The following is a 14,443-nucleotide window of genomic DNA, read 5'->3' on the forward strand; positions in this document are numbered from 1 at the left end:
ATATTTTTATTATCACACTTGGGGCCCCTGGGTACCATTTAAACACTGCATCCTACCTGAGTATTGTTGCTAACCACATCCATCCCTTTATGACCACAGTGTAGCATCTTCTGATGGCTACTTCCAGCAGGATAATGCACCATGTCACAAAGCTTAGATCACCTCTAATTTGTTTCTTGAACATGACAATGAGTTCACTGGACTCCAATGGCCTACACAGTTACCAGATCTCAATCTAATAGAGCAGCTTTGGGAAGTGGCGACACAACGAAGATTCTAATAATGGACAGCCGGCAAATCTGCAGCAACTGTGTGATGTTGTCATGTCAATTTAGAGCAAAATCTCAGAGGAATGTTTAAAATACCTTTTTAAATCTGTGACACCAAGAATTAAGACAGTTCTGATGGTAAAATAAGGTCCAACCCAGTGCCAGTAAGACACACTAACAAAGAGGCTGATAAGTGTATTTGTAAGACAAATGTGGACATGAAATGATTTTTGACCATTTTTGGCTACATTTTATGGTATAGACCACATGTGTCCACCTCTTGTCCTCAAGGGCCACAATCCTTCAGGTAGGTTTTCGATGTTTCCCTGCCTAAATACCAGATTTTATTTAAATGGATCCAATAGCCTATGACGTTCTGCACAATGACTCATTAATAATAGTCAAGTGTGTATGTGCAGGAAAACATTGAAAACCTACCTGAAGGATTGTGGCCCTTGAGGACAAGAGGTGGACACATGTGGTCTATACCATAAAATGTAGCCAAAAAACCTGCAGGCCAGCGGCCCTCGAGGACTGACTTTGGACACCCTTGATATAGACCAACTCACTCCAATATTTTTAATAGGAGTGAGCTCCAATGATCAGGATGAAAGAGCTTGTGTTCCTATCGTATTGCTAATTTTGTGGTGCAGACTGAGTCCAAAGCTGCAATAAAATAATCTTTAATCAGTGGATTTGATGTCCAAGAGTGCTTAACTGACAAAGCGAGGAGGAGGCCAGTAGTATCACAGGACTACCTTTGTCTTCATCATGGAGTCTAATGATGCTTAGAAGTACCAGAGGCTTATTTAAAGAGCTGACATTCATTCGGCTCTGAGGATGGGCTCTGTGTCTCCTGCTTTTACGTCGCTGTCCAAGGCTTTTTAGAAGCATTTTGTGATAAAAGATATCAATATTCTTTTTTTTTTCATTTTTTTATTTTTGTTCAAAACAGAATGTATGGTGTTTTCTGTGAGCAATTCAAAGCATCATTGTACAACCATAGAGTTTAAGGACTTGCAATAGACCTTTTGATGTCTCATTCTTAGTATGGGCAGCGCTTTCTTAATTTTTTTGTAACTCAAGGTTTCTTTTGTACATTTCCAGTCATCACTGATGGCAACTTCTCACCTGAATTAAGAAAGAAACTGAATCACAACCATTCAGCAATATTTATAAAAATATATTTCACAAAGTAGGAAACAATACAGGGTATCTTAGGTTACAGTACAGGGAGTAAATAATTGAACATACACATTTATAAGCATTAAAGCACAGTAGAAAATATGATCTGCATGTAGGACTATTCCATATATATTGTTTAGTCTACTGAGAACTGCCATAATACTGTTTCAGTACAAACTGAGTATGCACGCAGCTGTAGTGCCATTGAAATTGTCATTATGTGCAAGAGCTAACGTGCAGAGACAAAACCTACCACCTCATTGAAAGCTAATGACGTTAGCAGTAACTCTATGTACAGTACAAATCTTTTTATTGGTATCATACAGAGTAAGCACAATATGCACATGGTCTCAATTTGTGTTCTCATTTGTCTTGGGCTAATGCAATCTGTGGTTCCTAAATGGGGCTGCGTGTTTGAAGGGAGTCACATACTTGGGTATCAGTTGGACTGTTGTGCTCAGAAGATCACTGGCTGCACCTCAGATATCTATAGTACGAGTTATATTTTACACAGAATTAGCATGTGTATAAAAATCCCACAGTCCTAATTTATTAGTTCATCTTTAATGTATAACTTGGAGCTCCCGTTTACCGGTTTACATGTAGTCTTTATCATCAACTGCAATGAATTAATGATAGGATTAGGCTGTTATGAAATAGTGTTGAAGTGAAAAAATCTGAATGTGAAATAATCTAAGCACGCTCACTTCAAATAGCACAGAAAAAATTACTTAAGAACAGATATACAAAAACTGATCAAACAATAATGAAGCATCAACACATTTCTTGTCAAAAAACAGTAGATTACAATTGTATTTAATGTTGCTTCTGTAAAAAGAAGGCCTCAGAGTTTCTACATTTCTCTTTTTTGTCTTTACATCAGTCTTTTATAGGCTAGTAACACTTGCGACCCACACCTGTAGCATGTAAATACAAAGAGTTGTATAAAGCAAGCCTCTCTGGGCTTTAGATAGTTTATAAATGTGGCCACCAGAGAACATATCAAATTATGACAAACTCACCTTGAAGCCAGTACTGGTTTGTCTTTTTGCTTATTATTTTTTCCGTTCCCCCCCTAAAACCATACATACATTCATCAAGGTAATGTAGACCATATATTGCTTTTTTCATTTTCATTTTGTTCCCCTTCACTGTTCAGCTGGGTGGCTTGGGGAGACAAGTAATGAAGAGTCCTTCTGCAGCTTCTGTAGTCCAGCTTGGTGCCCATGGAGCATAGAGTATTGTGTCCGTTCAAGCTTCAGAGAACCCCATAACACCCGTTCATTGGGCAACTACCAGAAATGCCAGGATTTTTCTGCTACTGGCAGTCACAGCAAATGACTAACACCCAAAATACTGCTAGACACTCCACAACGGAATCTAAGTTACACTCCACAAGAATCATAGATCTCCTAATAAAGACATTGTTTGGCTCAACAATTACAATGCGCTTGACATAGTGGATGACAACTGCTATACCTCACTCTAAAAAGAATACAAAAAAATGGGCCTCTCCTTGTTATTAACAGTTCTTTTAATCTTTTAAACACCTGTTTCTAAAAGCCAGCAACCCCCCTAGCGTTTAATACACAAGAATTTGGACAGAAAAAAAATCTCAATGGTCTTTAAATCTAAAAAACCAAAGGTCAGGTCTCACGGTCGCTCTCACCCACAGAATAGAGCTCCCCAAGTCTTCTGAAGCGTGGGCCCCACTCTCTGAGATAGTCATAGTTCTGGTCTGAGTCTGATGACGCTGTCTCCAGTGAGCTGAGAGACCCGGCAACGGATCCCCGACCCTCGTATCCATAGATCTGGATGGAGTCATAAGGCGGCGCTGTTGGATCATTGTCTGCCTCATGGAGTCGTACATTGATGAATTCGTCCACGTCCACTCCATTTGGGCCCGAGTGCTGACCTGCCCGTGGCATAAACTGCAAGTCAGGCTTGATATCCTTGCGTGGCAGGTAGCCGTTGATGCCATCGGGGTTCTGCAGCGTGGCAATGTCAAAGGCCTCCGTGTCCTCCTCACCGCCTCCTTCATCGTCGTATCGAATTATATTTTCCCGAACATCTTCATCATCTTTGATAATAAGCGGCTCATTCTTGTGTCTCCTCAGTGTCACAAACAGTACTACTATTACTATCAGAAAGAAAGGGGGGAAAAAGGGGGGTAAAAAAGGAAGAAAAAGGAAAGAAAATCTCGGTCAAGCTTTAAAAGTGGATTTTTACTTCATCAGGTAGGCCATTTATCAGGATCAGAAAAGGTCAATGTTATCCAAACCAATTAAACTATGAGACTGTAATGATGAAGTAGAAAATTTAAAAAAGAAAAGTAATAACTCACCCAACAGCAGGATAATGCAGGCTAGTATGGCAATGAGGGCCCCCATACTTAAGCCAATAGGTAAGACGTAAGCTTCCACATTGCAGGATTGGACAATCCCATCTTTGCTGCACCCACAGACTCTGATGGTCAAGGTGTTGGTACTGCTCATCGGTGGATTCCCGTTGTCAGTCACGATGATTGGCAGGAAGTACATCTCCTGTTTCTGTCGTCGGAAGGTATCATGCTTTGCTAGAACGCTGATTGAATTGTCTGTCAGAGAGAGGTAAAGCCAGGAATGATTTTTTTAAAAGGGATGTGTGAAAAACCCATTATTATTTGTGTTAGTGACAGACTGAAATCCAATTATTAAATTGTGTGAAGATCAGTGCAGCATGAGGGTAAACTAATTTCAAATCAATCGTCACCAGGCTTTTTAGCATTCTTGCATTCCCTTGCGGTAGATGACTTCAGTTGCCTTCTTTTTTCTTTCCTTCCTGTCTCAGCAGTGATATCTAAGAATTCTGAAGGAAGCTGAGCCCAGGTTTGCTATTCCTCTTTAAAATCTGAAGAAATGAAGGGACCATGGCAGGCGACATTGGCTAAGAAGATGGCACATGTCGACCCAGAAAGGTGCCAGCTGCTCTTTGATGACACTTCTGTGAAGCTGTCTGCTCATTAGCTGGCACTCCTTACCCAGCTCACATTATCAAACACTCACATTCCCATAAGAATCTACTCCTGGTGATCTTATTGAAAACGTACAAGATGTCTGATAGTCTAACCTTTGCCTCATTGCTTGAGGGTGCACTGAAGACGGGAAAATAAGAGCTGCTTAATGTGGAAAAAAGGGCTGGGGTGAAACTTCAGCATCGACAGAACAAACTTAATCAAAAGATGGAACGCTTCATGATAGAATCACTTGCTTTGCACAATCTGTAATTGATGTGAACAGATGCTCAGATTTATTTTCTTACAAGTGCTGCCACTAAGTGGTACGCTCTGCTTTGTGAGTACCAATATGTCCTACTTTGTTTGGATCATCATACTAAGTATGCAAGTATCAACTATACAGTACTAAACTCTCACGGCACCTCCTTGTATACAGGTCATTCTCATTTTCTTGGCTAATATTGGTGATAAAAATAGAATTAAACATTTCCTGCCTGTCAGCCCAACCTCAGAAAGAGTCACATCCTCAAAGAGTAACACAGCTGTGTAGATAACCTTCAAACAAACTGAACTTACTGTTTGAAACATACCATTTTTATTATCCTTTATATATTAGTCCACATTAAGAGTGTTTGATCCACTGACTATTAGGTTTGATTAACACTGTGTACATTGAAATATTAATTGTCTCCATGTCAAAACCTGAGGTGTATTCAAATGAATATTTTTGCTATAAATAACTTAATATGTGGGAGGCTACAAATAAAAGTAATGACAACAAAAGTGCTGCCTCACTATGAATCTGCTGAGGTGCCTAATGATCATGTGAACAGCAACAAACTCCAACATTCACAAATGGAAAACAGTCAGAACTTAATTGCTTTTAAACTTATGATGAGAAAAGTTGAAGAAGAGTTTATTTGGTGAGCTTGACTTGGGCAAGATTGAAATCTTATTCGTTTTTTAACAGGGCTTTGTATCACTCGTTTTCCCTCAATTAAGCCAATTTTCTGTTCAAGAGATTTACCCTGTAACTGACTGTGCTTAAATGTCAGCAATGTGAGGTCTTTTGTGAGTGAGCAAATCCGGGTAAAAACATTTTTAGACTAAGTACGACATAGTATTATAATGTAAAGTCTGACTAAAAAACAATTTTGCATTAACTATTCAATATTTTTAGAGCATTTTTTAAATCAGGGCTTTGTGTTCTAGGGGAGAGGAGTTTAAGGCGAACAACTGTGGATCTGACAGCTAGCTTTCTAAGACTTTTGCAGCCATCAAGGAAATGTTGAAAGAAAACAGAATTTGTAAAAATAGTCAGCCTGTTCAAACTGCAGGATAATGTTAAGTTAACTGCTGACCTCAACTTTTTTTCTGATCACCAGCCAGTGTGGCTTGTAGATTCCTAAAGTTACCAGCCAATCAGAATTTCCAAAAGCCACGTTTATTTTCAGGAAAAATAATCCAGATTGTAAGTGAAACTGATTGATTATACATGTTTCTTTTTTCTTTCATGAAAATGCTGGACAATAAGTTTGCTTTTCAAACGAGGAACAAAGTAACTTAATAAGCAGTTACTGACCTGCTTTGTTTACTTCATCCAACCATTGCAAGATTTTTGCTTTTCCTGCTACATGTCTGACTCCATTTTAATTTCTTATCTCATTTAATTGCTCTTTGTTCAGGCAGTAGCTTGTGAACAGGTACAGGAAAGTATGCATACAGCCAATGCATGCATGATGCATGGAAAGGTGATTAGCCTCATTCATCATGGCAACAAGAGATCTGGCTCTTTTCAAAGAATCAGCTTCCTAGAAGAGCTGATTCCCCCAGCTCCATAACGATTCTTCATCTATGGCCATTCAGAACTTCTTTCTTAACTTAATTAAGTTTTTATAATGCTGTGTTTGTGTGGTGCTAACATTTTTTTTATTTTCTGTTTTCATAAAAAAAAAAAAAACAAACAAACAAAAAAAACAACGTATTTTATGCATTTTTGTTAAACAGAAAGAGTTAGGACTGTTGTTTAACATTTTAACCATACCTTTGAAAGACAAACTGAACACAGAACCAAAGTTTACAAATCAAAGAAAAACAAGTCAAAACCTGAACATTATGACACGATAAAGATCTTTAATATTCTTATTTTCAGCTTTTCAGTCTCCAATATCATTTAATTGCTGACAGATGCTGCTTATTTTGTGCGTTTGTTCATTTTTATACTTTTTCTGACGTCCTTGTATTAAAATCAGCTACCCAGTCTTTCTCTGTTGCTGGTCTGTACCATTACACCATCTTAGGAACACCAGCCCCCCTATATTCTTTCTGACATAATCCACTCTTCCTAGCCTGTGATTCACTGCATGGTGTGTCCATCAAACTAAAGTCTGCTGAGCAGCAGTGGTTGTAGAACATTTTTCTTGTCGGTACGATATCATTCGTTTATGGTACGTTTTCATCATCATCATGTCTGACACTATTGCTGGCCTTCACATGCAATTTTATTGCCTAAAACTCATGGTATGTTTTGTGTCAGCAGAGTGGTATCTCAATGCAATATTTTGATTGGCTGATATCAAAGTATCACTCTAGAGTATAGATCTGCCCATCCCTAGTTGTAGATTTGGTTTTCTCCAGTGGGAGTTGGTGCTTCTCATTAGCTTCAAAGAAGCTTTACCAATTCAACAATTCATCACCAACAAAAATGGCCCGTAAGTTTTCATTTATACGAGCCAAATTGAATTTTAACTTGGATTTGGAGGTTTGGTGAGTGTTAATTTAGAGCCCTGGATGCCATTAATGTTGGAGAATCTACGCACCAGCTTAGAGATTTACACTGATGTTTGGTAGATTTAAGGTTCAAGTTAGATATCGCTCACCATCCTTGTTTCTCATGCTCTGCATGCTGACACAGTTGTCCAGTGGGTTTTAATACTAAGTGATAATTATTTATTTTATTTTTTTTCCTGTGAGTTAGTATCTGGTCGCTGTTATGTCTTTTTGATTTGGTTATTATTTAAAAACTCTTAATGACTAGTTTTTTTCTGTGTGTATGTTTCTGCCTTTGTAAAAGTTGTAGGAAATTTTCTGGTGTGTTCATGTACAAGTGTAACAGTTTGTTGTTTGTTGTCTGGTGATGGTGTGGATTGAAGGGTTGTTGCCTTCTGTCTGTGATCTTTTTGTCTCCTTTCTTCTTTCCCTTTTGCTCTTTTTGCTATTAATCACATTATCAAGAGGAGCCTTACCCATAGGCCTCCTCTTGGCAGAGCAAATTTGCTTACTGAGGTAACGTGCCATAGATTAAATGTGTGAAGAGCACTGCACCACAGAGGTTGGCTTGCTAGCACCTATCCTGAGAACCAGAGTGACAGGAGTTAATGGATACTTACTGGATTGATTATGTGAAAAGCCACAGAGGTGGAGTTGGTGATCATCACCTAAACATACCTTCCTTAGTCCGATTCAAGTGTTTCATGTAAGCTAGTCTGAAATGTATCTGTCAGTATCTGCCATGTTCTTGAATTCTCAGAACAGAGAACACTGCTCAGTTTGTCATGGTTTTGAAACCTAATTTTCTAAAATTTATTAATTTCAAGTCAAGTTATGTCAAAATGAAGTGGTCAATGCCCACAAAATAAATCAATAAAAAAAAAAAGAAAACAAACAAAAAAAAAACATAAAATAATTACTCTATTGTTTAAATGCCAAATGGAAGTATTTTTTACAAGAGTTGAGTGGCACAGTCTTGATTAACCTACCACTGTTTGGACAGTTTAGCATTTATACTTCAGTGCTAGCAAGATATCAATGTTTTGAGTCAGTCTATGATCTGGAATAATTTATTGAAGATAATGCCTAAAAAGCAGACTGCAAGCTATCACAAATTCATAAGATTTTGGAAAAGCGCTGTTTTAGTTCAGTTGTATTAGAACTGCAACATACATGCTAGCAAAGTGTCATGCTAGATTACCAGCCATGGTTGACATTGGTGTAGATGTGTCTGCATTCTGTCAGCCACCATATCCCAATGCCAACCTTCTGTCCTGGTGAAGCTTCAAATAGGTGCAGAAAATGCTCACCAAAATATCAAACTTCAAACATGGTAAAAGCTAAAACATTTAGGTTACTGACATTAGCATACACAGAGAGAATGCTAGTCAGTGAACTGTCTCTGAAACCTAGTACTGAAGCATTATCTACAGTTAGCTGAGGTACAAACCATGTTAAGCTGAGCTTTATATTTTGTTATTTGGTCTTTTTAAAGTTAATCTTAAAGTTTAAATAGGTTGTCATTAATTTTTTGTACCATAGCAATCATTTTCCTTTGTTAATTGGATGCTCTTGTCTGTTGCAATCTTGTCTACTGAAGTGTTTGCCAGAGAGCTCAATATCTTGCATACAGCTGGTCAGAACCTTAGCCATTTTCCCCATGGCAGGCAACCCTTAACCTATTCACTGTGCAATCCCTACAATTAGACTCATCATCACAAACAAAAGCTGCAGAGAGGCTCGCAGAGGCCCTGCTGCTCTTCTCTGAAGTGTCTCCCACAGCTGCCGACTCAGATAGAAACAGTCAGTGAAGTGCTGGGGGATATGGTGTGATGGGCTCCTCTTCTCTGTTTGGAATTAACAATATTACAGACAAGTGGTGGCAGTGCTGTGGTATGTGATCTATGGTACAGAGCTAAACCACAACACATATTTACTGTGGTTTCAGGCAAGTGAGGAAAAATGAAGGCATTTTGTTGTTTGGTGTTATGCATAGCTCTTTTTTCCATTGTGGAAAATTTGTAGTGGGGGAAGTTATGGTGCTATATGTTCAGAAACTATTACAGATTCTCTTAAAGCATCAAGGCTTTATATACGGTGAGGTTGATCAATAATAGACAACAATTAATATGCAGTGAAACATGTTTCTAGTTTTCTGACATAAAAAAAGGATTGTATTTGTCCTTTTAAAAGATCACTGCTTGATGTGTCAAAAAAAGAATGATATACTTTGCCCAGACTATTTTTAGGTTTCTTGTGATTACACTAACATCTCATATTCTTGCCTGCTAATGTAAAAGAAAAAAGTAAAAGGTTTTTATTTTCGGCAGAAGATAGCAAGTCCATTTCATGACCTGGTTTTTATGTACTTTCCTCCTGCAGTATGTTAGCCTGCAGTCCCTACACGGAAACAGAAGGCTAGTACCATATGAAGAATTTTTTGCCCCAAGCAGAAAACATTACACAACATCATTGTGAAAACAGCCTGTTCAGAAACCAGTAGTGGAGGGGAGACAGAGGAAGAGGAAGAGGAATAGAAAACGGCAGAATATTTAGCAAATAAATGTAAAAACCATCTGCCTTGATGAAACAGCTCCTAGGAAGTCACCCTACATTGAGCTGCAAGACTACCACGAAAAGCCATTTGGATCCCATTCATTTAGTTTCCCTCAAAATGCACTGGGGAGTAAAAAGAAGCTGGTGTCCAGACAATTTCACATCTGCTGACTGTGAGCTACACTGAGCTACCAGATTTCATCTCCAGTTAAGCTAACGTGCCGTGGGTTAGAGAAGAGACAGAAAAACATTTAGATAAACTTCACTCTGTCACAACAACAAAAAGCTTTAACAGACTCAACTTCTCACCTTGGTTGTTTTTGATAGTGAAATTGGGATTGTTGAGCATCTCTGGGACTAGGCGATAGTCAAAGTAGTGGCCCTGAATTGGGTCGTCTTTGTCTATGGCACTGACAGTCTGGATCACCTGTGTTGAAAACAGAGAGACAAGAAGATGTACAGAGGAAGGCTCAGAGCCATTAAAGGAGGCAGTCTATTCATTATTGTGTTTTTGCCACCACAGATTGCCTCAGTGTAATAGTGGCTGGATCTCACTTGATGAAGTATATGCGCTATTCATTCCCGGAGTTTGAGATTATTATCAATGAGGGGCTGTCTAGTTTGGCACACTTTGAGGCTCCTAGCTCTATCTGTTAATCTGTCGTCACAGGTCTTATCACGCTATATGTCTTTATGATTGATTGGAAATTAGAATTCAGGACCTGCAGGATAGTTTCCCTTCTTTTTTAGTCGCCCCCCCTTCAATAAAGCTCCCAATTGTATGTATGCCGGTCCCCTGAATGAGGTCGATTGATGAGAAGGAGAATGCTAAGTACTTGTCCAGGATTTTTGGCGAGGGAAAGCATTGTGCCATCTGGAGGAAGACATGAAAGACTGTCTTGAATTATGATCCACTCTGATCAATCCTGACTGCTCTCATTTCCCCCTTGCTCTGCGCACACTGTGTCAGGGGAGGACTGTTTCAGAGAAAAAGGACCGTACTCCCACCTCTGTGGTTTCTCAGTGAAATAAATAGGCTATAATTCATTGTAGCCAATCATTACAGGGGTGGGGAGAGAGAAAAAAGAAAAGGACAGAAAGTAAGAGAGTGATAGATCACACCTTTGATGAAGGAGTCATTTCTTTCCTTACCTGTCCAGGTTTTCCATTTTCACACAGAAAGGCCTCGTATTCGGTGGCAAATTCTGGGGCATTGTCGTTAATGTCCATTACTCTGATGGCCACAATTGCCCTCGATATCTGACTGTGGTTTCCTATGATAGATTGATAGATAAATAGATAGACAAAGACATTCAAAGGAGGGGGAGTAAAAGAAAAGTAGAGATTAATCAAGTGGAATAGATGAAAGCAAAAGAACTGAAATATAACAAGGTTATACATAAATTAAAGCCAAGGTAAATTCTAGGACCAAGTTTTAATTTCCTTTAGTTTTCATCTTTATGTTTTCCTTCATTTCCTTAGTTGATGGGAGGATGGATGATAAGCCACATCAGTCTCTATTTCAGAAGGCATCAACAATGCAAAACAGAGATCTGGGCAACAGAAAGGAGAAAAGGAAATATTCAAAATGCTTTTGAAAATCCCCTGTACACTGTAATGTTTAAAACATGAGGATTAAAACATGCATATTAATGTCATTGGTAACTGAAGACCAAAAATACAATAAAAGCCAATTTAATTAGATGAGATTTTGAGTGGAAATATTCATCACAGATAACTGTCAGTCTCTTTCAAGTCTCTGTGAACTGGTGTATTTATTAATCAGTGTAGCAATTGCCAACTTTTCAAAAAATGTATTTTTAATTAGTCCCAAGTGGTTTGTGACATTGTGGCCGATGGCACTTGTGTTTTTTTTTTTTTTGTTTGTTTTTTTGTTTTTTTGTTTGTTTTTTTTTATATTATAGAGCATTACTTTAACATGTAGACACAAACCTGTCTGAACATGATCCCCCTAAGATATGTAATTAAATGCTACTTTAAAGACACCACCATTCTGCAAAACTTTTACCAAACCACAGATAAACATGAGCAAAGTAGAAGAACAGTAGAGTCAACAATGAAGTCAAAAGTTCCAGGGACAAAGCACCAGCTCATACTTCTCCGACTTTCCTAACCTAGCCTTCCTAACGATCCATCCATCCATCCATCCATCATCATACAGTCTTAATACTAATCTAAAAGGACGCTGTAAACTCACTATCAATGCGACCTGGTGATGCACCTCATTTTTCCCATGGAAAACAATAAATTGTAAACAACTCATTCTTAAAGTCAAAGTAACTAGCAAAAGAAACTTCAGTGTTTCCCCTAGATTGACTCAGAAGCCCCCAGTAGTGAAGCAGTGGTAGGGTACTCCGCTAACAGACATCTGCTCTGTTTGTGAACACAGCATGCAGAGTGCTATGGTGTTTCTTTCAAAGACATATCTATGGTGTATTTTAATTTGTACTGGAAAATGCCGTCATCTCTGGAACCTGTCGGGTGATGATGGAAGGAAATACATTATCAAATCCTGTTACACATCAACAATGCAGACTTGCAGAAGGTCCACATTGTGTTTTGGTTTTAAACTATGAGCCTTAAGCCCCTGGATTAAATGTCTCTTACTGATTATGACACTGTGAGTAATCACAAAATATCACAGGATATTACTGTAATAGACCACAATGTTTTTTTTCTTTGTTTGTTTGTTTTTTTCTTTGTTTGTTTGTTTTTTTTAAATTATATAACACGATAACTATCCCCCTCCCCCGAGATGTTGCCACAGAGTACGCAGCCTGTTGTGTACCTGGTGTCCTGTCCTGTTTTGTTTCAAACTGCTCAGCCAAGAGAAACCAGTAAGCTCTGTTACATCATTTTAATTCATTACAACATTAAAATAAAATTAAATTAAATTAAAATTATCCATATTATGCATGTGCTATAGCCATGAATTCCTATGTATAAATATGGCATATCAGGAGTTAATTATCTTGTTCCCACATGCTAATAATCCATGGTCCCAAATTAGTAACACATGGCCAAGCATCAATATATTCTCTATTGATGTTACCAGATGAGATTTGTGGATATCCAAAGGTATGGTGTGTAACTTAGAGAAATTTAGATTACGTGGACATTTTGTTTGTGACTCTAAACAGGAGTAAGATTTACACTCAATCCTGCTAAAATATCTACAAATAGACAGTTATTTTTTTTACATAATTCAGTTGTTTTTATGGTTTGATATGAATGGAAGTAATTGCATAAATCAGCATGTAATATCGTCTCATATCATATACTTACTACGTTTGCCTGAGGTTGGGCAATAATGGCTGGGGTAAAAGTGTTTAAAATCCATTGTGTGGCATAAGCACCATTTCCATCTCACAAATAATTCACTTCTATTGTGACATTAATTCTTTGACATTTGGATAAAATTCCAATAACACATGATTTTGTGAGACTGGGCTCTTGCAACTATTTCTTTTTCTTTTTCTTTTTTTTATGTTTGATGTCTTTTCAGTAAAGCCAAGGATACCTCTTGAAATTCAAGGCCTTCAGACCTTCCTAGAGACGAGTTGAAAAAGAGGTAAACAGTGAAGTGAGTGGAAATTGACAGTCAGATAGACAGTGATAGATGCATTAGAGCAGAGGGAGGATGAGACACAGCCCCTCCCCACACAAGTGATTTTCCCCCTGCAGCAGACAGGGAATAGAATCTGATTAGTCAGACGTCAACTGGTGCGAGGCAGCAGAACGAGCCTCCGTTTGGGTGGCAAATGGCATCGGGATAGAACTGGGAACACATCTATTCCTTTTCATGCCAGAAAAGACACCGCCTTCTACTCTCCATCCGTGAAGAATAGCAAAACCGCCGTATTTATTTGAGCAAATTCTTATTCTTAATAGCTGTTCTTCGAGATGCCACTATCTCAAGCCACAGTTACTTTGCCAAGGGGCATGAAAACATGCCTTCAATGTATGGGTGCACGTTAAGACAAGAAAAAAACAGCTTATCAAATGATACACATTATGTTCTTCCAACGCGCTGCTTCAATGCTGCGTGGCCAAAACATTGTGACAGCGTTTGGGCTTTGATTTATTTTAACAATTAACAAGTGCTTCCTTTGATTAAAGAACGAACAGGATAGACAGGGAATGAAACAGAAAGAGAACGAGGGAGAGATACAGCAGGAGCACACAGAAAAGTTACAAGCTGTGTAAATTTCTATTCCAATAGCTTAAAGGGGTACATTAAGCTTTATCACATCATACAGCCCCCCCTGAAACAATCTGTATGCAAATAAAGCCTTACATATGGTTGGAGCTCTTTGTAGCTCTGCCGGCAAGATTTTCTACGTAGTCAGTGAGTTTTGTGGTTCGCAGATGTTCTTTAATCTGTAATGGATGCTGGCGTTGGAGCAATCCACTCTGGAGCATGTCTTTAAAACTGTTTATTTGTTATGTCTTAATGTTATTGCACTTCCGCAAATTGAGTACTGAGCTGTTTAATTCAATCAAAACTCAGCAAATTAGAGCGTTTAATGCCTCTGTGGGTTCCCATGCTAATTGTTTGTAATATACAGTCACAGAGTTACCTTAAAATGTGATAAAAACATTTGAACAGAGTGCTTTGCAGGTCAGCAATTCCTTTGACAGAGGTAGC

The 14,443-nt window shown here is 38.4% G+C and overlaps 1 protein-coding gene across 2 annotated transcripts in view; it reads right to left on the minus strand.

Moving 5' to 3' along the window:
• Window positions 1-1,436: 1,436 nt before the first annotated feature.
• The window catches only part of cdh8 (cadherin 8), a 131,795-nt gene continuing 118,788 nt past the window's right edge, over window positions 1,437-14,443 (minus strand). The window contains exons 9-12 of one of the 2 annotated variants that reach the window (XM_041975391.1): window positions 10,927-11,048; window positions 10,084-10,201; window positions 3,799-4,050; window positions 1,437-3,588 (exon numbers count right to left, since the gene is read on the minus strand). In XM_041975391.1, the coding sequence (XP_041831325.1) occupies window positions 3,101-3,588; window positions 3,799-4,050; window positions 10,084-10,201; window positions 10,927-11,048 (980 nt within the window). In that variant the 3' untranslated portion in view covers window positions 1,437-3,100. Of the gene's footprint in view, window positions 3,595-3,798; window positions 4,051-10,083; window positions 10,202-10,926; window positions 11,049-14,443 lie in introns of both variants that reach the window. The other variant, XM_041975302.1, reaches the window with a different exon arrangement.

Source organism: Melanotaenia boesemani, chromosome 1 (genome assembly GCF_017639745.1).
Source record: "Melanotaenia boesemani isolate fMelBoe1 chromosome 1, fMelBoe1.pri, whole genome shotgun sequence".
NCBI lineage: Eukaryota > Metazoa > Chordata > Actinopteri > Atheriniformes > Melanotaeniidae > Melanotaenia > Melanotaenia boesemani.